Genomic DNA, 26,413 nt, shown 5'->3' on the forward strand with positions numbered 1-26,413 from the left:
TCTGAAAGACAAATAATTGCTGGATCATAACACTTTGACGGGCTTGACAGAGAAAGCCACAGTAGACCAGATGCAATAAGGTCTCTGTATCCTCAAAAAGGCTGACTGCCACTATCACACAGAGAAGCACAGTAAACACATTTGCTATGCTGGTAGCTGTATTGGCACTTTACAGCATGGGAAAGCTCATTCTGCTACTACAGAGTTGTTGAATCTAGTTTAAATTTAAAAAAAACAACCACTTTTTAAAGACACATGAATTATTCAAGCAATTTATTCCTCTTTGGTAAGTTAGGGAGTCCCACCAAAAGCTGGGATAAATAAAGGGACACTTTTAGCCAAACCTTCTGTTCACTGTAACTGCAAATACTGTCATGTTCCTTCTAAACAGTGATCTCTTACTGACCTTTATAACGGGCACAGCAACTAATCAACAAATCTCAGTGCAAAATTTCCAGTACTCCAAGCTATAATGAACTAGTAACCATCTTCTGAAATGCATAATGAATGCTGAAAACCTTTGAGGGGCTGCACTACGCAATGTTTTCACTCTAAAAAGATGCATTTGTGTAGACAAAACTTATACTCAATTTCTCAAGTATTCTAGATTAAGAGAATCTTCAGGCCCAAAGTGAAAGATTTTCTTTTAAAAATTCTTGGAAAAAATATGACTTTGAAAAATCTACATAGTTCATAAAGTTATTCAAGATGAAAGCTGCCACATGTATTCACAATACCCTTCTCTTCATTACGCAGAACAATTCAAGAATTTAATCTTGTGTATGTTATTAAAATCCAAGATATATATGTTGACTTTTTTTTGCTATCACACTCTTTTCCCTTTGGATAGAAATAACAGAACAGAGACTTGGTACCTGCTAGAATAATTTTGTTACTGAAATTATTTGACCATTTCTGGTTAACTGAGCACCAGAATCACTGGTCTGACCTAAAAAAACGTGCAAAAATGGTTAAGTCCAGGCTGAAACTTCACCTATTATTTCCTGCACATAAAAAGGCAAGAAAGAATTAAAAGGAAATAATAGAAATTAAGCTTTGAGTATTAAAAACATACAACACTCCAGGCAAACATTTAGTTCTCCTCTGGGCACAGAAATTCAAGGTGGTGAGAGGAATTAAATAGGGGAAGACTGAAACATAAAAGTTAATCACATGGCAAGTAGAAAAAATGTTTAATTGAACTTGCCCCTCATCCTGTTCCCTTCCAGCCTGCATAGTACACGTGTAAAAAAACAAAAAAGACTCAAAGATCAACTGCTACATTATATACATTGTTGTTGTTCTAGTTTTTGTTGTAAAAATGCACGTTTGTTCCCCTTCCTCCTCCGCTCCTCAGGCACCAGTGAATATGCCAAGAAACCACAGAAATAGTGATTATAGTTGAAACTGGTAAGTCAGAGCTATCATTAAAACAAAAAATAAAGCCTATTCAAAACTCACACTATATATGTGCTCTAACTTAAATAATGCATCAAAATGTTTTTGGTGCTATATTACTTCTGGCAATTGCAGAACAGGCACATTCCTCTGCTTATGTGCGCCATATCCACTATCCTGAAGGCTCATGAAAAATAACAAGAATAAAGAATTGCATAGGGTCACGGCACAGAATGAATTACGCCAGAGCATCATTCAAGGAGTTTTGCTTGTTTTACCAATGCAGGGATAGAGAAAGAGAATAGGGAGTAAGTGATCTTTATATCATTATTAAAAGAAATACTTTCAGAACACACATTTTTCCAGGATAGAAAAAACCAAGATGCAGCAAATACACATGATCAAAACACTATTTTCAAAACAAAACAGAATGATAGCCACAGTTTCATGTGTAGTCCAGTTACTTTGATAAAAGCTGGAAAATCCAAACCTGTTCAGTTAAGCCAGTTCCTCCCTGTAATATTCACCATCCTTTAGAAAACAATTAGTGTTACACAGTTTAAAACCCAAATGCACCTTAAAGAATGCACTAATCACCAGCCACTCTGTAGAGTGTGGTAATTAAGTGAATCAAGATCTTTCCCTGAGTTTTGGAATCCGCTCCTTACTCAGCTCTACATTGTCAACAGCTGGCATAAATTACCAGGAACATTTGGCTACTGGATAGTAAGGGGGACAGCCTGTGGTTGGCCCAAATTCTACTTCACCAACCTGCTTCAATTAAAAAAAAAATCTCATAAGATCCTCCTCCTCTTTTTTAAAAGCAGTAACAACACTACAAAGACTGGGTTTTCTATTTTGTCCCCTCATTATGTGCAAACAATGTAACAGTACAACTCTCAGATGTTGCACAGGCTAGTATAACTGAAGCACCAATTCTCTATAATTTAATAATGTGTTTGCAAGACTGATTCATCCTCATCCATATCACATCTCTCTTGGCTGGTGTGGTAAAGGTTTGCTACTCCGAATATATTTGCCTGCTTGCTAGCAATTCATCGGCATAGATCACAGTAACAAAACCCCCAGACCCTGCTCCCATCAAGCTTACTGAAGAGAAAATATTTGTGAGACCAAGCGTTCTTCAAACCGCAGCTTTTGTATGAGGTAAAGTCAAATTATATTATCACAGACCCATGCAACCAGATGCCACCCACTGTTACTTTGTTACATTATTTGCTTTGTGCCCCTTCAGCTATCAAATCCTATCCAGAAATCAATGTAGCAGCTCAGTTCTAGAGAAGCAACTCTCTCAAAAAACTAGTTTCATGCACAGTCTCCAGTGGGTCCAAGCTCTAGAGGCCTCTTTGCCACAGGAAGCTGTGGAAAGTGGGCACATTTCCTAGGCAGTCCTTCTCTTCTTCCTTCCAACAGGTAACAAAGAAAACAGCTTCTCAGATTACAGTTCCTGGAGGACTGCTCAAATCAAGAACAAGTCTGATATAAAGCAATTATCCTGTTATTGCCAGGCATTAACATAACTCCCAAGTATTTAGGTAAACTGCATGCATGTTACGTAGTCAGGAGCATTCAGGTACAGCTGTCCTTGAAAAATATTGGATTATCCACTGCCTTTCCTTCCAAAAACAAACATTTAAAGTGCTTGCTTTTTTTCTCCTCTTTGATCAAAACAGCACTGTAACTTCTGAGGTAGCAGAGGATTAGTCCAATGTAATATCATGGCTAAAGCTAAAAAACAAACAAAAAAGCTAAACCGATTTTAATTTATTTATTTTTTTTTAATCTTTGCAGAGACTGTTCTCAGATGGCTCATGAGTCGTAACAAGCATTATGTTAGTATCAACATCTGGTAGCTTAGTGGTATGGTAACCCACACTTTAGCAGTGAACTACCAAACAGATGCTGCTGAATGGCTTTTTAATTTAGAAGGGCTGGTCCCATAAAATTATCTAACATATTTCAGTAACTCACATTTGTATTATATTGTACTTGATCAGGATGACAAGAAGCACAGAACCATATTAGGATTCATGTACAATCACCGTTACAGTGAGGGCCATCACTTGTGCATCATTCTTTCGTAGAGAAAGCAATCTAAGCGAAGGTCAAGCCAGCAGGATAAATGTGCCTACTTTCTGGATTTCAATCACGCCAGTCATAAGTAAGTCACCTTTTGAAAGGTACTTAATCCTTGCTGTAGGGACCAGAATTTAATAGCAGCCAATTGTGGCAAGTAAAAATTATAAATAGCCTTTTATGCCCACACACTGTTACGGTGATTTCCAAGAGAATTTGTACTATGACAATAAAGAATGATGTATAATGTTGTGGGAACAGAAGAAAGATAAGAATATATATTTTTTTAAAAGGTACATTTTCCAAGTAATGTGTTCTATAACTTAGAAAACCCACAAGAAAACACTGTTGCCGGGTAGCTCTTTCAAAAAGTAAGCTTTTTTTTAGAAGAGCTAGTGGAAGAAAAGAAATTCTAAACATAATAGCTGATTTAGTACTTTCAGACTCAGAAATTTCCCTCCAATCCACACAGTCACTGACTCTACAGCTCAGAGCTTACTAAACCGCATTACTATGACCGACTTAGGTACTTTGGGAAACACAAATGCCCTGTTACAGGGCTGAAAATATTCTGCCATTATCCTCCTTGAAGATTACTCAATAAAAAAGGAAAATGAGAACAAAAATAGTTTTGTTACAACACTTCACAATTGCTTCACTACAGGAAAAGTGGGCACCAGTGTCACAAGAGGAAAGGCTGACATGAGAGAATCTGATCTCACCTCCAGTTTCTTATCCTACCACAGGCAATCTTATCTCAACAAGGTCCAACTGGTAACAAGGAAACAAGAGGAAAACTGCTAGCAGTGTTTTGTGAGGACATGTAACAGAGTATTTCTGTAGAAGATCCTGCTAACAGTCTAAGGCAAAAGGAAAAGCAAGAAGGTGGCATCTTAAGAAAAAAATGAAGGTGATTTGTGTTCTTTAAAGGAGATAAAAATGAGACAAAAGCAGGAAATGCTGTCCTTCCTTTATCCTGAGAACGACTTAACGAAAGGTTAAGTACAGACATCAATCAAGATAAGGAAGAGGCGACCAAAGAGATGACCTTCTTTGAGGGGAAACAAGAATATATCAGATAGCACCTTTACACTGACATAGTCCTCTAGTCCTCCTCTGCCTACGCCAGAGAAAAGAAAACTGAGTTTTTTCATGCCAGCGTTAAAAAATAAAATAAATTAAAATTAAGCACTTGAGATAGAACACAATCAGACATGCAAGAGCCTATTAAGTCAAAGACTAGCAGCCAAGGAGCAGCTTCCTTCCAAAATCGGTGAGGAGTACAGTGGAATTCTATTCCTCACCACTCCCGCAGCAGTTTGGCACCTGGCTTAGGTGATGAACCTCTAGGGGCAGCCATCCTCACTAGCCTGTTAGTGATACGCTGCAGGACTCATTACATGCACTCTAAACTTCTGGGTTAAAGTCTGATGCTTTCCTGAAAGAGAATATTTCCTTTTTGGTCATGTTTGACATCACAGTCTACAAAATGCATTTACAATATTCCCCTGTGAGTTATGCTTATGATGTCATCTTGGGATGAAAAATCAGATTGCATGGAATTGCATCTGAAGTAGATAAAATCAAATATCCATCAAAATCAAATGTTAGTAGAAATACTTCTCAAACACAAGCCTTATACAGCTAACCTTCAGTGGCTCTCAGCCAACAACAGTTCATTGCTATTTCTCAGGCTAGTTTTAAAACATGGAATTGTTTCAATATCACTCTTCAGGAAAAAATAAGTTTACCAGCTCTCGAGGTAGAAAGGCCTCCTCCTGACGAGCCACAATCAGGCAGACAGTTTCCCCTTGCTTTGTGCTCCTCAGCATTGCTACAAGCTCTTCCTGGGTCCTGCCAGTGATGTCCCGTCCATTCACCTACCAGACACAAAAGCACAGAGGATGTCATATCTGTCAGTATGGCTGTCTTTTGTCATTTCCCCCTCCCCTAACACAGGTGTCATTCAGTGACTGAGAGCAAAGAAGCAGCAGCAATCGCTCCCACACTGTCTCCCCCTCTGGCCCTGTACAAATCACTTAACCTTTTTCCCCTCATTTTCACCATCTGTTAAAGCAGGTCTGTAGTACTTCCCCACCTTGCAGGGGGTTTGTGAGGCTTAATTAGCTTGTAAAGCACTTTGAAGATGAAAAGTACAGAAACAAGTCCTAAGTATTATTAAACCTGTTTACCTTAAGAGCTTTTTCAAGTTAGTAAGTAGAAATAACCCGTTAGATAATGAGATTTTAAGTCACATGGTATCTGAAAATTTTAAACAGACCTATTTGAGCACAATTGCCTTAAAATGAACACTAAACCACCTCAGTATTAACCAGAGATTTTTGGACATAGCTGAAGAGACAAGACATGTTTGTTTCTAAACTGATACACGTATCTGCTTCAAGAACCAAGATGTTATCAGATCCCCCTTATTCAAAGCTCCCATAGACCCACATGAAAAGCACCTTTTTCATATCGTGGTGTAAAATACCTGTTGACTAACAGTACAAATGCCATAAGACCTTTTTTTTAAAAAAAAAAAATCAAGGTCAAGGTTTTTAATTCAATAAAGCAGTAGCACGTGTAAGGAAATAAAATATTTATGCCAAAACCAGCGATCAATACTCAGCAATGCAAATAGAATGGATGTTTATCCTAACCTCCAGGATTCTGTCTCCTGACTGCAAACGACCATCTTTTACTGCTGCACCTTTAGGTAAAATATTCTTCACAAAAATCGGGCCAGGACCATGTACTGAAGAGTCTCTGGTAACCACAGTGAAACCAAGTCCTTCTGGACCTAGAAGGTCAGATAAAGAACTCCCAACATACATTTCAACAAGCAAATGATGATCATTAAAGGTACGTAAACAATGTCAGTAACATATCACAAACACTCCTTCAGGTTAGCTCTCAGAAAAAAGAAAGCAAACAAAAAGCTGTAAACATGAGCCTGTTTTCCGCACGGTCCAGAGAAGAACTCCGTGAATGTCAGAACATGCTCAAATCCTCCTGCAACAGCTACAGATGGAAATACTTTGGATAGCCCCAAATAACACAAAACAAGTGAGAACTCTCATTTTAGAGCATTTACCTTTTCTCTAGTTGGTTTCAGTATCAGCCTTCACATCTATGTCAATAGTCTTCGAAACAAATCAGAGCAATCAAGAACTGTGTATTTATAAGCATAAATGTAATTTAGCAGGCTTTACTGAAACTTGGTGGAAAGTAGAAAATGTCACATAATTTGAATGCAAAAACTGCTGAGTACATGCTGTTAAGAAAGGACAAGTGATATTTCAAAGCTTCCATTAGTGAAGTTGTTCACTGCTTGGAAATAAATAATCCCAAGTGTTAACAGATAAATGTTTTAACAAAAAATTAGGGAGTAAAATCAATATTAGTAGGTATTGCGTATAAGCCACCAAAATCACCCAGGAATAGCAGGGTCCATACAAACCTTTTTATCTTGAGCAGGTTTGCTACTCATGTGATAGTTTTCAGAGACATCATAATGTCAGTATCGCATTCCTATCATTTCTTAAAAATAAAAATTACTGTTTCAAAATCAAAAGCATTACATCTAAAATGGGGGAGATTCTGAAGTAGGTTTTGTTAACGCAAAGCTGAAGAGTTCAGAAGTAAAAATCAGTGATTTAAGTTAAGAAATAACAAAAATTAAGAAGTGACAGCTTGATTACATTCATTATGTGTTAAAAGAATAAAGTTACAGACAGTTTTTAAAAAGGCCACTTCTAGCATCAAATTTAACTCTCAGCCAAACCAGAGACAGAAATTAAACAGAAAATATAAATGCTAATTGGGTTCTGCTTAAGCACATTTTACTACATGTGCATAAACCTGTTACTCCATGCAGACAGACATCTGCATGGAGCAGAAATTAAAGATATACACACAAAATTCAGCCTGCTGACAGCTAAATAAATACAGATGGAAAGAAAACAACTGTAGGAAATCAAGAACAGAAAGACAAGTAAATCTGTGGTCAATTTCTTGGATAACAGGAAACAGAGCAGAGCATATTTTTAAACATATTTTTAAGTAATGTGGTAACAGTGCTGATCAATTACCAAATATTAATAAATATAATTTATTAATTATAGCAGCAGACAGTTCAAATTTTTATTCTGTACTTGTGAAAAGGCTGAAGCATCTCTTACTATCACATGTTGCTAATGAAATATCTTCCACATACTCAGTTATTGAGATACTAACATGGCACCCAAAATGTACAAGAAAGCTGACTGTTGAGAACATTACTGTTAAGACTCGTTTATCTTTTGGAAGTCTTAGAACTTTTAAACCATAAATATGTTGCTTGCGCTTTTAATGTCACTAGTTTAGTTAAAAGTTGTGGTATCAATATAGAGAACATGATACAGAATTAATCATATAATCTCTGAAGTCTCACCTTTTTTCAAGTCTATCTTTATTTTCTTTGCATTTCTTTTATTGCCAAAGCCCATAAGGGGAGACAGGGAGGGAGAAGATAACTTTCTACCCAGATGTGGGAGGTTGGGGCTCTTAGCTTGTTGTACAGTTGCCTGTACACCTGTCTCCAAGCTGCTGACTCCAGAAAGATTCATCATTTTCAGAGCAGGTTTTGGATGAACAGGAGGTGGAACCTTTGTTTTTGGAACTCCTTCTTCATTATCCAGAACATAAAGGGGGGCAATAGCAGACTTCTCATATTGTTCTCGATTATATGGAGGAAGGACTTCCAACATGACACTTTGAAATTTCATTGCCTGACGGAAGATGTCCTGAGCCCTTCAAAAGAAAGGTACAAAAATTCACATAACAAAACAGAAAATTTGGGCAAAATTTGAAGTTGTTCATGTGAATAAGACAAAAATTTATCTTAAACATTACGAAATAACCTCACCTTCACATCTAGAGGGTCCTTTTTCTAAAAAGTATGCATAAAATAAGACTTCTAAACTACAGTATTTCCTTACGTTTCAAGTAGGAACAGCACATCCACCAGGACTCCTAGGCCAATATGAAAACACATCAGCCAGAAGAAGCTAATGAACGCAATTATTCTTGCAGAGCATCAGGAAGGAAAGTTCTGATGGCAAAAACTCATCAAAAGATTCCTGAAGTTATAGCTTGCTACTCTGTTCAAGTGTTTGTTCCATATTTTCTTGCTGGTGTAGAGGCACACTGAGCACTTGTGACCCATGGCTCCGGTGGATATATCTACTCTAAGCAAGCTCAAGACTCCATTTTTACCAAGCACAGCATAACAGCCCCTCAGATTCCTTCATCATCTCTAATGCAACTGCTGGCTGATTCCACAGCAATAAAAAAGGATGAGGGGTATGGGGTGTTTGGACATCTTCAGAAGAAATATTGTGACTGCAAATGGTGCAACAGAAAAGGATGATGGTATGGAATATATAGACATTAGAAGAAAAATTAGTGACTGAACAGATGCAACTATTTGTGTGTTTCTACATAAATGGATAAATAAATAGGTAGGTATTACTCATCTTTCAAGTAGTAACCTCTTGCTATGGTGGATACACGGACTTTACTTAAGCTCTTCATAGATGTGCTCAATTGCAACATCAGAAACTGTGTTATAGCATTTAATGAAACTACTCCCCTAAACTGGTAACATGGAAACACTACAGCGTCCAGGTTCCCATGCATTGCAAGGTAATTAAGAGAAGCTGGCAAAACAACTGCTCACAAAGCCTTCCCTGGATATTTAACAACCCATAGATTCGGTCAAACAAGACATTTTGCAAACCTTGGATTCTGAAGAAACAAAGAAGAATTTTCTCTTACTGTGCTTTCCTCTCCTACCTTCTGATGAAGTGGACTGAATTTCTTCCACATTGCAGAAGATAACTCAAGTACAAATGGAGATAGTAGCTGAACACATCTTGAGAATGAAAGAATCAAGAACTTCTGCTTAGCAGAATCAGGTCGAAAGGGAATGTAATGGCCACATTAACTTTTAAACACATCATGGGGTCCTTCTGAGAACAATTTGCATATCTCCTACCTTTCTGTAAAATGTTTGTCAGTCAGGCAAAGTCAGTATTTCACCAAAGCCTTGGCTTTGGATTTACACTAAGTCAATAGGAGTCAATGTTGAAATTACTTCCAAAATAGGCATTTTTTTTACACTGATACAGAAAGGAAGCTACCACAAATGTTAACAAACGTCAACATCTTGAATACACACCTACTGCTTCCCCAGTTCAACAGAGCTGCACAGTTCCTCCACCTTGCAGCTGTAGGTAATGGATAGGAAGGACTGTTTTCAGAGGTTCTTTTGCAGCATGAAGAAACTAAAGTCAGGGCACTCCCAACAGATACTGCAGAGGGAAAGAACCATCTTGGCTACACTGAGTGCACCAAGAGTCAGAATAACCGCATTCCCTGACAGGAGACACTGCCAGAAGAGAAACCTCAAACTTGGAAAAAGGTGGCAGGGAAAGCGTTGTAGGAAGGCATTTTTCCAGCACCACTTTCAAGGGTTAGGGTTTCAGAACTGTAATAGCACCATCCTAGTGTGTCTGCAGGGGTTATAGGCTACCTGATCACATAAAGCCTGGGAAGGTTTTCAAGGACAGACCTTGCCCTGATTGTAGAAACCATGGCATGCTCCCAGCATAAAGATGTAAAATCTGAACCATTTTTTTTTCCACGTCCTTTGTTCATCCTTGCAAGTAGCCACTTGGCCATATGTTACAAGGCAATTTAACTCAGTTTCAAGAGATGAATATTTTAAATATATGAAAGGGAAAATGTAAGATCTCCTTCAAACAAAAAATAAAAGTGGAAATAACATAAGACATCCTGTGGGAAAGCCTAAATGCAGTCTTCAGGGGCAGAATAAATGCCTACACTTCAAAGAAAAAATAATGGATGGAGAAATTTACATTTCTTGAGACCCCAAACGCATACTTTAAAGAAATAAGGGAGTCAATTAAAAGAGGTGCTGGAAACTGCAACACAACAGAATGTAATTGAATAGATTAACAGCAAATGAAAAAGTAGACCAACAGTCTCAATATATAAAACTATTATAAGCATGGGAATACAGAAAGTAGGATGCTGCTATCACAGCTACAGAAGCAGCAATCACCAGGAGCGATACTAGAAAGTCTCTGCTGAAAACAGAAAGAGACAGTATGTAACAGTCTCTGCTAAGTGTTAAAACAGCTTTTACAAGGGTTATGAAATGTCAGTTTGAAACTAGCAAACAGATTTTCCTCTCAAAGGAGAATCCGATGACTATTTCTGGGTCAACAGTCATTGGGACAATGCGTTGTCACGCCCATTACAACTACTGCATTTCTGTAACCTGGACTTGAGTCAGGTTAGTACAGTTATGTCACGCCAGATGAAAACTAGAAGGCGTATTCATTGAAATAAGTTTCAACCAGTATAGCTGCTTTCTCTAGCCATTCTCGTCAGGGAAGAGAGATGATGCAGAAGGCTATTCTGAAAGAAAATTCAGCAGAACAACACTACACGACATGGGACGAAGCTAGAACTTTTTCAAAATACTCCCCCTCCAGTCACCAAATGGATGTTGAGTCCTCACTGCCCACAGCAGTTTTTCTCCTCAGATCCAATAGCACTGCAACGACACTACTTGTTATTGTACCATACAGTGACTTAGATCAACTAAATAAGGCTCTCCATCACCTTTCAGTCACTTCTCTCTGTCACTTTCCCAATGACAGATATCTAGCAAGACTGACTTCTCCAAAGTAACTAGTAACTTGTCTTTGTAAACATCCCTTCCAACTCCCAGAACTTTACAAAGACTTGGAGAAAGTGAAGTGTCCTGCATTTCTCATTTTGAAGGGAAACCCAATGGAGAACTGGAAAGTTACTGCAGCATTTCTAACTGACCCAAAATCTAGTAACCATACAGAAAAATATGCAGCATCCTCCACTCCATATACATCTCATGAGCTTAGTTACATTCTGAAGAGACCTAGTTACATTCTGAAGATACTACAAAGGAGACAATAAATTTGTAAAGAAAAGATCACATAGAGTTTTGAAAAGAAAGGTTTTGATTCAGGCAAAATCTCATTTGAGTAGGATACATCTTCATTACGGAATTGCTCAGGTGAGGGAACAAACATTTTCATATGATACCAATGCTTACTTTCTGATAAAGTTGATATCTTATGTAGGAACTTTCTGTGAGCGGAAGAAAATGGCAGGTACTGTATCTCAGCAGAACACATTTACCACCAAATACGCAGAAAGCAGTAACCCAAAAACTTATCAGGAGGCAAAAAGCACAACCTCAGAAACAAGGTAACACCTACAGTACAGAACTACACCGGGTTTATGAAAACTTATTTTGCAAATATTTATCCCTAACAGTGAAATTACTTACTTGATTTTAGTCCAGAAACCTTGAACATTTGGCTTACTGTTTAGAAAGTTAAGCCTCAACTCCCTTGAGATCTCAACAGGTTTTTGTTATATTATAAACAATCACTCAGCTGTCTAAACATCTGGATTAAAAGTAAAAACAAATTACTATTTAATTACCACAGTAAATACTTGTGAAATTTGAGAGGCTATTCTTTTGTGCAACAATGTCACATTAATTCACAGCCAAACAAAGCAACCTGTTACTTAAAGTAATTTGAGATAGATAATAAATGTCAACAGATTTTTTCATAGAAGTCATATGAGGTGAGACTTACCATTTAGCTCAACTAATCATAGTTTGACAGTACTAGTACTTTAAAAAAATTAAATGCTCAAAAAGCTGCAGCACCAAAAAAAAATCTTACTACATATGCAAAAGACCATTAAAAAACATGCTGAGGTGTTGACTCATTCTGAAGGTATTACGAGGAACAAATTACAAAGAAAATATGGAAAAAATAACAGAATAATCACAAAGTCAAGATAACTATTAAAAAGCTTAATGCTACTTAAATTACCTAAATACAATAGGTTCACCAAGACAAGAAGACTCCTCTCCTCAAATTTCACCTTATTTGGTGGTTTCAGATAGAAAATTAAAAAGTTTCTGCCAGGTATCAATTTTACAGGCATTTCATCTGAAATAAATTAATCCCTTTGCATGAAGCACTTAATAAACACAGTACTGTATACAATCCTGACTAGTTAAAAGTATCAGTAAACAAGCACCCACTGTGCGAAGGTTTTATCTGTAAGGTCCACGTGGTTAATCTTCACAATGCATTCATTTTCATGGAAAAGCCCATCACGCCTAGATCTGCTGTTTTCTTCAATACCACGGATGAAGAGTCCTAGCATCCTAAAAGGCAGAAAAAGAAAGGTGAAAACTATCCTTATTCTGCTGTTATGAATTTATAGTAACTAAAAATAGAAATTATTCTCTATGAGATGAGATAAAAGTGCTTAACCTAGCGAAAGGATTTCTAGCTCATTCTTTAACTAAAAGGGAGGAGACTACAAGAATAATTGGTGGACACTAATGCTATAGTACTTGCTAGAATTTAAGAAAGCATTTAGCCTGTAGGTCATACTTGGAGAAACAGATTAAAACACCTAGATCTCCCCAGCCCAGTTAAAAATTTGAATGTAGCTTATGCATTATTTGCCTGTCACTAAATAAGTTACATTGCTCCAAAGAAATGCACAGATTAAGAGCAACTTTATAACTCAACTATAATAAACTAAACAGGCATTAGAATAAGATAGGAAAATAACCGCTATTTATTTGAAAGAAATTTTATTTATTTACGTGGCAGGAGAGCAGCAGAACGTCAAAACCTAAGGTCTCTGTTACCAGTTAACATGCAAATTGAAAACCAAGGTAAAGTACAGAAACTTCTGATATTGCATTAAGGGAACAAGTCTGGGTGGTGCAAAATTCCAGCGCAGCTGGGAGAGCTTGGCTATTTCAGACCTACCTGGAGCATCTCTGCATTGCAGACTACAACTCAACAGAGATGTGTCCAATGACACCAGTATAACATCCAAACAAAAATTACAACTATGTGTTTGTGAAGACCTTTTATAATCAAGTTTTATCCACTAAATTTCCACACCATATCAGCAAAGACAGACAACCTTTAGAGACCATTTTCTATTGGTTACACTCCATAAAATATTAATGTGCAATTTCCAACATGCCAGCACTCCAACTACAAAACAGGAGTCTTGAATTTTTTCTCAGATTCATGACTGCCTCATATTTACGTGCATTCAACAGATTCACAGTACACCATTAACTACTTCAAATACACTATATTCATCATGCATCTGATTTCAAATTTACTGTATAATAAAAGTTTAAATTTATGTCATGTCAAAGTACTTTAAGTGAAAACTTAGTTCCCACTGAATATAATTACTTCAAAACTTCTAACAGAAAAAATTATTTAATCTATCGCATAAAGATTCTCTTGCAACCTGTGTTACCCTTCACGAAAGGATTCAAAGGGGCCCTGGCAGAGAGGGGCTGTAGCCCTGTTGATGACATCCAACTAGTGGCAGTCAAAAAACTACAATCTAAGAACTAACGAAATATAGTTACATTAAGATGCAAATCGATACAAGTAGAGAGAAAAAGAGAAATTACAGATTAAGTCAGTTGCTCACTAAGCCTGTTGTACTTAGATGCTACATCCATATAATGCTATAGGATTGTCCACTTGTCTGAAACTCATGTGTGCTGCAGTATCGGAATGAGTGGCTTGAGTTATGCATGCCGTGGCAGCTTAAATTCATTGCTCCATTACTTTTTTTTCACAGCCTCAGTTTTATTTTAATGCACTATTAATTTTATTTTCCCTTTTTAATGATATCTAAGTGCAAAAGAAAGGGGGGAAATTATTTCCATCATTTTATTAGTTCCTGTATAAACTAAGATGTTGTCAATTAATACAGTGCTTTAACTACTTCTAGAAAAATTCTGCTCTGCAGCAGCACTAGGCTAAAGCCAGCACTACTTTATTAAGAGAATAACTTTATAACTAAAATACCAGACCAAGTTAGTCATGGCCAGCATGTCCTCATAAATTGTAGCTTGTCATTAACATAAATAAAAGATCCTCTTCTGTACTTTCTCATGTTGCGATGAGTTAAAATTTATACATTAGTCTCAGGGTTGATTAAATAAGACGGACAAGAGATTTAAGTCACTCTAGTGCTTTTGCAAAGGTATCGGTATGGTTCTGCCAAGGGTCATTAAAATTTCAAGACAACTGTCTAAACAAGTAGCCCATCCATCAAAAAACCCTTTGCTCTGAGGGATCTCCAAAAGCATTTGTAAATAAAGACATATCAACATGCACACAATGTAGACTAAGGAACTCCACTACTTTATGGAGATCTTTAAAAGCTGCACCCAACACAGCAATGCTTCAAGTCACAATAATTACTGATTTTAATAGCTTGCAATTTCATCACATTTTTTACCTAATGGTCTTGAAATACAGCATACACACTACAACCTTTATGACATGCCTATAAGAAAGAATTATTGTCTGCATTTCATGATTGGATAACACACACAAGTGCCTTTCTCAAGACTAACAGGCAGCCTGCAAAGCCAAGGACACAACTCAGGCCTCCTACAGCTCCCATGGAAGACCAACTTTCTTCTCGAGACAGCGATGGCATTTCTGCAGGCAGCAGGTGGACATCTATTTTCCCTTTTGGCAAATAAAACACCAAGTAAACTGGGGTCCACTTACACACTGGGATCTTGCTGAGAAAACATTTGCACACACAGACTTTTACAAGACAATTTAACCCTTCACATTGTCTGTCCAACATGAAAGTTGACAAATAAAGACACATTTAAGAATCAGTCATGTTTTGCTTTTGCAATAATTGTCATTGCATCTCAGGCAGCCATTTTACTATAAAGCAGTGTCATTTATGGCATTGGCAATTTTCCATCTCTTATTCAGGGCTGCTAGTGTCAAATTAACTCTCTGGCCAAGCCTCTGTATGTCAAATTTCAGCCTAGAATTTATTTTTTTTTTACATCTGAGTTACATAGCTTGGAAAACAGTTATAATGAAAATGCTGACACAGTCTTAACTACAGCACATCAATACGAGCACGCTGCTATAATAGGCTTTTGTGATCTCAAGAGACTATGTTAAATCATTTATAATTAAAGTAATTGTATTGTGACAAAGAAAAGTTCATGGTATAGTGCACATTTTATAAATGCTATAGAACCAAATCTGAAAGGTGGCTTGAAAAATGCGAGGCATGACCAGGCAAGCAAATTTTTTGACATTTCTTGTCTGATATGTCGCTAAGGAAGGACCAATGCAGAGAAATCCAATCCAAATCGGGGGGAGGTGGGGGGAACAAACAACCAAACAAATCAACACAAACACAAAAAACGTTTTAAAAAATCCACAACCAAATCTAAACCCCACACTCACAAAACCAACTCATCATCACAACCAACCAACCGATCCCCTAGCCCCCACACTGTTAGAACGACATTTTTCTACAGATAGTCTAGTTTACCATTCAGAGAAAAAAAGAGAGGCCATTAAAAGGACATATATGAACAAAGGGGTTAGCACTGTCCTTTATATAACTTAAAACAGTAAGTATTTTGGTAATGGAAGACAGTGTCAGAGACTAATTTTCTTTTAAGCATTTATTTTCCTTATGGTTAAACAGCTGGTATTTTAAGAGAACCACAACTGAAATCCTTTCATCAATATACTTCTTGAGCAGCGCAAAAAGTATCTTACCTTCCACTCAAAGATGAAAAAAAGGGCACTACATGGATTCCCAAGGGTCCACCTTCCCCAGAAATCTCCACTGTTTTTGTCATTTCACTAAAAAAGAGCAGAGGGAAACAACTCGCATGAGTCTTCACAAGATTCACTATCTTAAAAACAAACTCCTGATTGATCAGATAGCAGAAAGGTTGGAAAATATATTGGACTCGGAGCTCACCAATATATAAAAATATGATTAAACGTAAAATTGCTATCAAACTCTATTTTTTTAGATTAGCATTTGTGTACTTTGAAACAGAAAGACATCAAGTACCTAGACAATTTCCTAAGTCAACTCTAGAGTAAATGAACCAGAATATTTAAGAACAAGCTTTTAAGTCAGGAGAGACTTCATTAAAAAAAAGTTATTCTAGATGTTCTTAATTTAAACTTCACATGAGCTGCTTCAGTCAGTTTCCCCATGTGGGCACATTATAAACATTAAGATCACACATTAAGGACATCAAGCCAATAAGCAAATTAGTCAAATCCTATTTAAATATCTTTATTTCTGCCCTCAGTTGCACACAGCCTCACTGACAAAGAACAAAACAAACTGTAATCAAAAGTGCACATCAGCTCATTTTATCTGGAAGTTTCCTTCCTCAGAAACCCTCTTCAAAAACCTCTATATTATCTCTGACAGATTTTTGCTGTTTCATGGCTATGTGCTGTTTCATTTCCTATTGAGTATTTTACAGTTCCAGCCTTAGAGTGACCTTAATTCTATTCTGGGTGGTGGCAATTTGAAAAGGAAGGTACTTGAATTGGCTAGAACATCGAAAGAGGAAGAAAAAAAAAAGAGAAAAAAGAGAAATGAGTAAGGTCTGCATTCTAGCAGATCACGTTCCTACCTTCTGTGCCACTCTACATCGTCTGTAACACTCCCTCCCCTCAAATTGTGCTGAACACCATCAGCACTCAGGATTAGTGGCCTGTGGACTTTTCCTGAGTATTTCCATTTACATTAGAACATCTCAATGCATTCAACCTATAGGAAGCTCTACGCTTGCACATCAATCCTGTAGTGTTTACAGAACACGTAAAACTGAACCAAGCAGCCACTTTATATACTGCTATAAGTTAAAGACTTCATCTAACTGATGCAAGCGCAGGCTGCTGTTGAGTAAAAGACTTCTGACCTTCCTCCAAAAACCATGCAACAGATCTAGAGAGTGCACGTTTGAAAGATGAGAAAGATAACCAAGCCCCAGACGATTCTTTCCTAGTACAATAATTCCCCCTCTGGGATCAGCCGACTGCTCCCACTGACCCATGGTCCTAAGATTGTTTGATTTAACACAAGAAGAAATGCACGGGTGTAAGGGAAGAATCCATGACCACTCTTGAAGTGGCAACACGCAGCTTTGCCAGATTAGCTATAACAAAACCACAACAGCTGAGGCCTCTCAAAAGCAGGACAATTACTGCAAATGACCTTTGACTAATTCTGGTATTGCTTTCTAATAAGGCAGAATTATTTTGCTGTTATTATATTGTTGTTTGTTACCTTTATCCAAATGCATAATGATTAATCAGAAGCTACTTGCCCTAGATACAATAATTCTTAGCATGGCCAGTTAAATATAGAATAAGACTAGAAAATAAGTTTATATCATTTTGTTTCAGTCTTGGAGACTGGGGGAGTGGGAATGGTTGGTTTGTTGGGACTTTTGTATTGCGTTGGCCAAAAAGTAATTGTGCGTTGGTTTTTTTTAATAGATGGACATACACTTATTGAAATGTAACTACCTTCATTTTAAACTGTAAATTCATTACGGACCTTGATAGCTGACAGTTCAAGCTTGTTTCAGAAAAAGAAAGTGCACAATTTCATTAACAATTACTTATGTAGTATCAATTTCAAAATGGAAAATCAAAAGGAACTTTTTCATCGTATTTTGCTGCACTACTTCAGAAAAGGAAGAAACACTGTGCAAGCTCATAAAAAGTTATGAGATCTGTATGGTGAAGTTGCCTTAAAACTACAGCAGTGTCAGAACTGGTTTGCTAAATTTCCAGTCCAGAGATTTTTAAGTTAAAGATGCACCATGCTCAGGCGGGACAATCAAAGTTGATAACAAAATAAAAGCATTGGTCAAATCCAATCAGAGATTAACAACACGAGAGATTGCTGATAACACATTGAAATCGAGCATTGAAAACTATCTGAAACAACTTGGATACACTAGGAAGCTTGATATTTGGGTACCACATGAGCTCAAAGAAATTAGTGTCACTAAGAGCATTGACATCTGCGAGTCTCTCTTGAAACATGAGGAAAATGACCCATTTTTTAAATGGATGGTAATAGGCGATGACAAATGGACCATCTACGACAACGATGAATTAAAAAGATCGTGTAGAAAGAGTGATGAACCAGCTCAAAGCACTTGAAATGCAGATATGCACCATGATAATGCTAGGTCACTCGTCAGAAATGTCTGCAGCTTGGATGGGATGTGTTACCACATCCACGACATTCACCAGACCTGGCACCATCAGACTGCCATTTGTTTTCTTTTTTCCAAAACACCTTGAATGGTAAAACTTTCACTGCTGATGAGGATGCCAAATCGTTCTTGGAACTGTTTTTTGTCAAAAAAAGAGATGAACTTTCTTGAGCATGGAATCATGAAGTTGCCTGAAAGATGGCAAAAGGTAGTTGCACAAAATGGTCACTATTGTTTAATACCGTTTTTGTTTCACATGAAAAATTCACCTTTCATTTACCCAGAAAAAAAACTGCAATTACTTTCTGGCCAACCCGGTAAATTTTTCTTCCAAAATGGGTGACACTTGAAAGAATTTATATTCCATAAAAATGCAACGCACAGACCCTGAACAACAAACCACCACTGATCCCAACATAACAGATTTTCATGTTACTATATTTATAACACAGGCATTTATATTCTGATTTTTTGTTTCCTGTATTTCCCTCTCTTTGTAAATCAAACAGGGAAATCCTAACAGAAATCTTCCTGTAAGTTTTTTTTCTAGAGAAACTTGTCAGAAAAGTTAATCAGGGTGGTTACCAAAACCTCAAAAATGCATGCATAGGAAATTAACTCTTCTTTCAACTCAGTTTTCTACTTCCTCCAATTATCTTAACAGACAAAAATATAATTAAAGGGCTACTTTCATCGTCTTTTGAACTTCTACAGAATCAAAACACATGAGAAAATTAAGTAGCCAAATTCTATAGATCCAAAAAATAATCAAAAGGTAGCAAATAGGTTTTCATTTGTACAGGGAAATTTTAATAAGCTACAGTTGTCCTCAGATAACCCTGTGTTGTTAAAGTACTCCAGGGAAGAGTTGTCTTCCTAAGCAACTGTAAAATAGAGCAGGATTTTTTTTGAGGGCTATCACAATAGACAGGTTGGCTGTCATATTAAATCAATGCACTTACATTTACAAGTAGGCTCAAAGCCGAATAAAGCACAAGTTTATTTTTATATCTAACATGAAATCCACATGCTAAGAAAAATAGGTTTCTTTGTCAAAACCAATAGCCTGCATGTACACTGTGTATTATTTTTAAAAACACTGTGGCATCTCCTGAAAGTTATGGATTTACTAAAGTACTGAATTCTCAGAATAAGAGCACACTCTATATACACATATATACACACACACACAAGGTACTTTAGCATTATATTTTTAATCAGAAATGAGTCAGAATGACTTCTCATTCTCAAACAAATGTGATTCTTCATTACATCTGAGAAGAAAACTGTCCTTCACAACAACTTTAACAGATCTTGGAGGGCATACTGTTTCTAGATTATACCTATGAAAGCCTGACAGTTAAAAAATTAAAAAACAGCTTATCTGGAATTTGACTAATTTTGGTTTAGAAACCTCAAAGATTAGAGACTCTGAAAAAATTTACATCATTGACTCATGCTGTCCGTCTTTCAGCAGATTTAATATGCCCACAAGAACAGCTGAATTCCAGCAGCATACTATTCCACACTGGTTTCCAGTTTACACTGTACTGGAGAGAGTATTTAGGAATAGGGCACGGCTCAATGAGATCCTAAACAGGATGAGCTTTAAGGAGATTAATTACTAAACTCCACAGGCAGAAGGGACACCAAGGTCCTGGGACTCAGTTTGACAGTTCACTTAAACTGGAAGAACGGGGTGGGAAAATGCAGAATGGCTTTCCACTGCTGGTTGATACCTGCGATATTGACAGCAGAGAGGGTAATTTATGGATTTTTCTGCAATATGCAACACATTTAAAAACCAAACAAATCAGCAAAATAGGAAAATATTACATTCCAAAAGTTAGTAACCTACCAGTGACCTACTCCTATTTTAAATCTGCTCTATACATCTTAAATGCATATTGCAGTAAAACAAGTGTGGCCGATCAAGTCAGTATAAAAGACCTGGAGCTCAACTTCTAGCTAAGGCTGAGAGGCTGGCAACACCGGTGAGCGATGCACAGAGGGTGCCTCAGTGTGCCACATGGCCGGTATCCCCTGCAGAAAGAGCTCCTACCTCAGAAAATACTGTCCTTGCTGAGTTTGCAACCCAATTTCTATGGAATACATACAGATATATTCTTACAGCAACCAAAAGAAGTGAAATTTTAAAAACCATTTATGTCAGTGAAATTTATCAGAGCTGCAGGTGAATTTATTCACCGCAACTACAAATCCTGCACTCAGGCTTTTTCAAATGCAGGCTGGCATCTTCCTTCCCTTCGCTGCACTAAAGGTGCCTCAGAGGTCTCAGCGAAGAGAGAACACCTGCCTAGCATGACCCGATTGTGGCATCCAAGACCACATTCAACACTGTACTATTGATTTTTTACCTGAAGATGCTGACATAATTTACTATTTAAATTCTTCACTGCTTGATGTTTATTGATTTCTGCCAGATTCTTTACAGTCTATCACATTTGTCAGGAACGCTTGCCATGCACATTATTAAACATGTGGATGAGTACAGTTTAGCAAAGACATAGAGAAGATGTATGCATGTGTGTAGTGAGCATGCACAGCAGTCCACTTGTAACATGGAAAGCAAAATTTAAATGGAGTGCTGAATGTTCAGTGGTGACTCAGTGTGACCTTCAGACTGCTTGCTGTCCAGTACTACAGCTCCCTCTCCTGAAAACTGTAAAAGAATTAGCATTTTGTTAGTAAGCGATAGAAAAAGATTTATTAGCTGAAACCTTCTCTGCGAACTATCAAATAATGCTGAAGGACCCACCTCAACCACTGAGCACACAGGTGCTTAAAAGGGACTTCTCTCCAAAAATAAAACATTTTGGAGCTTTGCAGCAGGACCTGTCTCACTAAGATGCTTTGACCTTCCCAAATCACAAATGCTAGGAGAATCTTCTGGTAGGACTTCTCTTGGGGAATATAGTAAATGTAGCCTACAGTGGATTAATTGTTTTGCAACATACTGAAGACAGTACCATGGAAAAAGCTGCTTTCAGCATGGGTTACTGGACAAAACTTGTCATAACGTGTATGTCACAAGAATCTACTGCTTGAGTAAATACAGGTATTTATCATTCCAGTGGCATTTTCTTTTGTCATTTCAGTCTTATTCAACACTTGCACATGCAACCCAACCCAAGCACAACATGACTAAGTAAGAACCGCTGAATAGCTCATTTAATTCCTTGTATGTTTTTAAGAAAAGGCACAGACTAGTAAGCTGCTGTATGTGAAAAAAATCTCTTAGCGCAGGATGACAAAGTTTCCCTTGCAAACAGAAAAGCACAGTTGCTATTCTGAACATGCTTTGTGTCATTTTTACTGACCACAGTCAAGTAAAAGGCAAAGAAATGTCACTCGGATTCAGGGGGCTCACAGATGAGGTTATTGAGCTGCACTTCGCTTGTTCTTCACTTGTCCCTCCAGTCTCACCAGCCAGTGCTGCTGGAAAGGGAGCATCCATGAACACGGGCTGCTGCCATTTGGTAGAGAGCATAGGCCTACAAGTGATGGCAAGTTACTAAAGGGAATTTTAAAGATGAAGCATGCACAGATTTATCCAAATAAAAAGGGTGATGACCCTGTTCTTGTACCTCTTTCACATACTAAAACAGTACTGCCAATGGTAATGAAGTATCTTCACCCATTCTTCCAGAGAGCCTTCCAGAGTGGCCAGCTCAACTAAACCTGTCAGCACATCTCCCACCCATTTCCTATCCCTTCTCCACATTTTTCCTTCTCTCTTCTAAACTTGATGCTCAAAGGTCTCATGAAAATGTCTTGGAAGCCCTGAAGAATAAACCAGAGCTCAAGTTGTTAAATAGTGTGAATACACTCAAATGAAAATCTAAATATCTAAATAGGGATGGAGAGTACCCTACAAGGAGAAGAGAAAGCAACAGAACACGCAGAGTCACGAAGGAACTTTCCAGGCACAGTCAAGGAACCTGCTCACTCTCTTTTAGAGGAGATGGACACATTTCAGCTGCTCCATTCTACACAGAACTAAACAAACTATCCACAAAGTGCAAGTATTTACTGTGAAATCATGCCAGAATCTTCCAGTTTCAAGTTTGAAGAGGTAACCAATCACCATCTCCTAACTAAAAAGCATTAATTTAGTAAAGATGCTACTGTAATACAGATCCTTTTCCCCACTAAAATTAGTTAGTTCTCACAAGGTTAACTGTCTAACTGTTTAGAGAGAAACCAGACAGCCTGCAGGCATCAGGTTTTTGTGTCTTTTATTCTTTAAATCAAGTTGTTCCACTCCTGTGTTGTTAGACTAATGAAAGACACAGAAGGTTAAAATAAAATAAAACACAGAGAAGGAAAAAGCCCTGCAGTTATGCTTCAATTATGTATCTACAGTACTTAAACCAAGGAACTGACCCTGACCTCTGCTAGAAAGAAGTGGGAAGACAGCAAAACAGAACATAATGAAAACACGTAATGAATTATCCATGCATAAATTACACTTGGAGTTCCAACTAATCCATAGCTATTAAGCTAAACATCCACTTCCAAGCAGATTCAAGTTTATTGTTCCTTAACAGTCATTTTTACTACGTAAAGCAAGGTTTTCAAATAAAGTATTACTACGTATAGTGTGCTAAGGGATTCAATGTTAAAGGCTGCGACGTATGTCTACCTGACTTCTGTAGAGTATCAAGACGCTGCTGTTACTTAAAAATCTTTCAGTCCTAGTTCAAAACATGAGGTGAAGCAAGGAAAAATACCAAATTCTATAGACTGACGGCATGAGCTTGGCTTCCCTTATTCTGAACATCATCTTTACTAGCACATTCAAAATAAAAAAAATCCATCTTCAGAATTACCAGAGGACTGTCATTAGTCCTGTCTTTATTTATTTCACTAAAAAACGTGTCAATGACTCAATGTTTCAAGTCCCTCTTCCAGCAAAGATCAACTCTCAAAAGGTCAAATTAAAATTTTCAGTCTCCTGAGGGATACAAAATTTCTCAGTACTTTTATAGTAAAATGTTTTAAGAGCATCCAGGCAAAGAAGCTTCCTTCCTATTAGCTTCTGAATACAGCAACTAAAAATCCACCACAGGGCCACTCATTTCATTAACCCAATGCGCAACTGATTTATCTACTTAAATCAGTGAACTGATTTTCTTCAAATTGAAGAGTTTTCCTACTTGAGTGAGAAACACAAAACAAGCCAAGTCTGAAGCGTTTAACTTCAACAGCTAGGCTTCACAATCAAAATACTCATCGCAGTATTCTTTTTTACTGCTTCCCTCTGAAATACCCATTATTGGCTGCAGGCAGAGAAGGGACACTGACCTCAGGCAGGTTGGCGCTCTGATGAGAAGGCTCAGATAATATTCATAGGTGACTTGCTGCGATTTTGCTTAAGTGCTATAGGTCATAACGATTACCAAACCCAGTGACAGGAAAGAATATTTCCTAGTGAAAGCAGCAAGGACAACAGTGGTTTTCTCCTTTCTTCCATAGCATGGAGTAGCTCACAATCAGGCTGAAATAACAGCTTCATTAACATCACTTAATTTAACATAGCTTATTTAAATGAAGGCTTAATATATCATGAATTAGTGGTCCTTCATGGCCCAAACATCATTGAAATATAGTAAGAAAGATACTGGCACAAATGAGAATTATAAATAGTACTTTCTTTCAGAAAGAACAGTGTAAATCAAGTCAAAGTAAGTATTAAGATGCTAGTTTTACCATTTGTGAAAAAAAAGTTCTATTATTTTATACTTTTTTATTAATAAAACCTTCTTATATTCAATCAAATTAAGATACCAGTAAGCCAGACAGATGGTCTCTAGTGGCTCATTGTTTTCCTTTATAAATGTATTACTCCTAATGAAAAGACCTTTGTAGAAACAGTTTAAAAATAAACCCCAAAACCTCTCCCTTTTAAGGTAAAAGCCTTAAGAATCAAAATAACTGCCTTAAAATTTAAATTCTCAGACTTTTGATATTTCAGTGACTTTCACAGATATACCAGCTAACTCTGCTTTACAAAACAATGTGTTCTGAATTACTCCAAAGTTCACCTTTTACAAGGACTGGACTATATTACAAATACTTGAGTATCACTGAAAATTTTGAAGAGAAAAGTCCTTATACTACACATCTCAACACTTGCAGGCAAAATAGTGTTTAAAAAAATGTATCTCAGGACATAGGAAGCACAAGCAAGGTATATTTTGGTACAATTACTTTATCTTTATTTTGGTTGGTGGGGGGTTTTTTTGTTTGCTTGTTTGGGTTTTTTTGCCAACAGATCTCCTTAATGCGTAAGTCTTAATCAGATTAAGACAACTCATTTTATCTCAAAACATGTCACAACCAATGCAGAAAGGTTCTTAGGAGTATCTTGTTCTGGCCAGCTTTCCCTTTGCTCCCTGTCTGTTCAACACTTTGATGCTCCGGCATCAGTTGAGTGTGCACCAATCTGTGCTCTTTATCATTTTTCCTTCCACATTCCTCCACCAAGACAGTTTGCAGAATTCAACAAAAATCCTAGGAGAACTCCAGAAATCCAGGCTTACTACAACTGTTCTGTGACATGTCAGAGAAGACCTGGCCATTTCAGAAAATGAATGAATACCTCTTAAAAGTTTCACAGAGGACTTTCTCACTGCCACCATGTCCAATGGCCACCAAAATCAGGCTATCACATCCTTCTTCTGAAGAATCCCAAATGCAAGCAATGACTTGTTTAAATCAATAAACAATAATATGCTCTCTGAAAATTCTTAAGAGGACTTAGATGATGTACCACACCCTAGTAAATGCATAAGGACAGCAGTAAATACGAGCACAGCATGCACAGAGCTTGATTAATCCCTATTACAAATTAATGGATCAAGAAACAAATAAGTGCATATATTTGGTGATGCATAGTAATTACATCAGGTGAAACAAGCTGTAGAAGTCTTTAGCAACACTCCATAAAGAGAAAATAAGCACTAGCAACTAAACTGACACAGTTCCATACCTGCATGACGAACGCCAGTCAGCTCATGTGTAACTCAGAGGCCTGGCAGATGCAGCAGAAGCTGGAAAAGCACCCCAGTTCAGCTCATCAACAGATGAGATGAAAAGCACAACCTTACCAAAATGAGTATGTTTTCCATAAAAGAAATTAAATTATGACTCAAAGAACAAGAAAAATGAAGACATTAACTCTCTTGCATGGAAAAAGACTAATTTTTGACACAATCTAAAAGGAACGGTGATCCTTCTACCAAAATCCTGGCATGGCCCAAAAGACCACCAAGGTTAGAGTCCTTGCTCTTGTGAACTTCCCCACAGGCTTTGGGTGTATAGCTTCATGCCTCTTTCTCAGACCACATGTAGGTCAAATGGGAATATTAGCACATGGTTTTTCTCAGGTGTTTGTGAGGATAAATAAGAATAAGGGATGCAGATACTGTTTATTTAATGGTTTTTATTATATACTGTTTTGACAGACAACTATAAGCTGCAAAATTAGAGCAAATAATTATTTGCTATCGTCAAAATTGAAACAAATTATTTTTTGACATTTTAGCTGTCACGCAGAAGTCTGCCATATAACACTTCTTAATTTCATTATACAACATGCTATGATACCACTACAGTTCTGCAACAAACACAGCATACTGGACAAAGGACTACATTCCTTTGCCCACTCAAAAA

At 37.3% G+C, this 26,413-nt stretch overlaps 1 protein-coding gene across 1 annotated transcript in view; it reads right to left on the minus strand.

The window, feature by feature from the left end:
• PARD3B (par-3 family cell polarity regulator beta) overlaps nt 1–26,413 on the minus strand; it is a gene marked incomplete at both ends in the record, with an annotated part of 124,803 nt that overhangs the window by 67,936 nt on the left and 30,454 nt on the right. The window contains 5 exons of the mRNA XM_010185683.1: nt 5,247–5,375; nt 6,156–6,295; nt 7,928–8,286; nt 12,671–12,796; nt 16,233–16,319. Of these exons, the coding sequence (XP_010183985.1) occupies nt 5,247–5,375; nt 6,156–6,295; nt 7,928–8,286; nt 12,671–12,796; nt 16,233–16,319 (841 nt within the window). The remainder of the gene's footprint in view (nt 1–5,246; nt 5,376–6,155; nt 6,296–7,927; nt 8,287–12,670; nt 12,797–16,232; nt 16,320–26,413) is intronic.

Source organism: Mesitornis unicolor, unplaced genomic scaffold, assembly GCF_000695765.1.
Source record: "Mesitornis unicolor isolate BGI_N332 unplaced genomic scaffold, ASM69576v1 scaffold15860, whole genome shotgun sequence".
NCBI lineage: Eukaryota > Metazoa > Chordata > Aves > Mesitornithiformes > Mesitornithidae > Mesitornis > Mesitornis unicolor.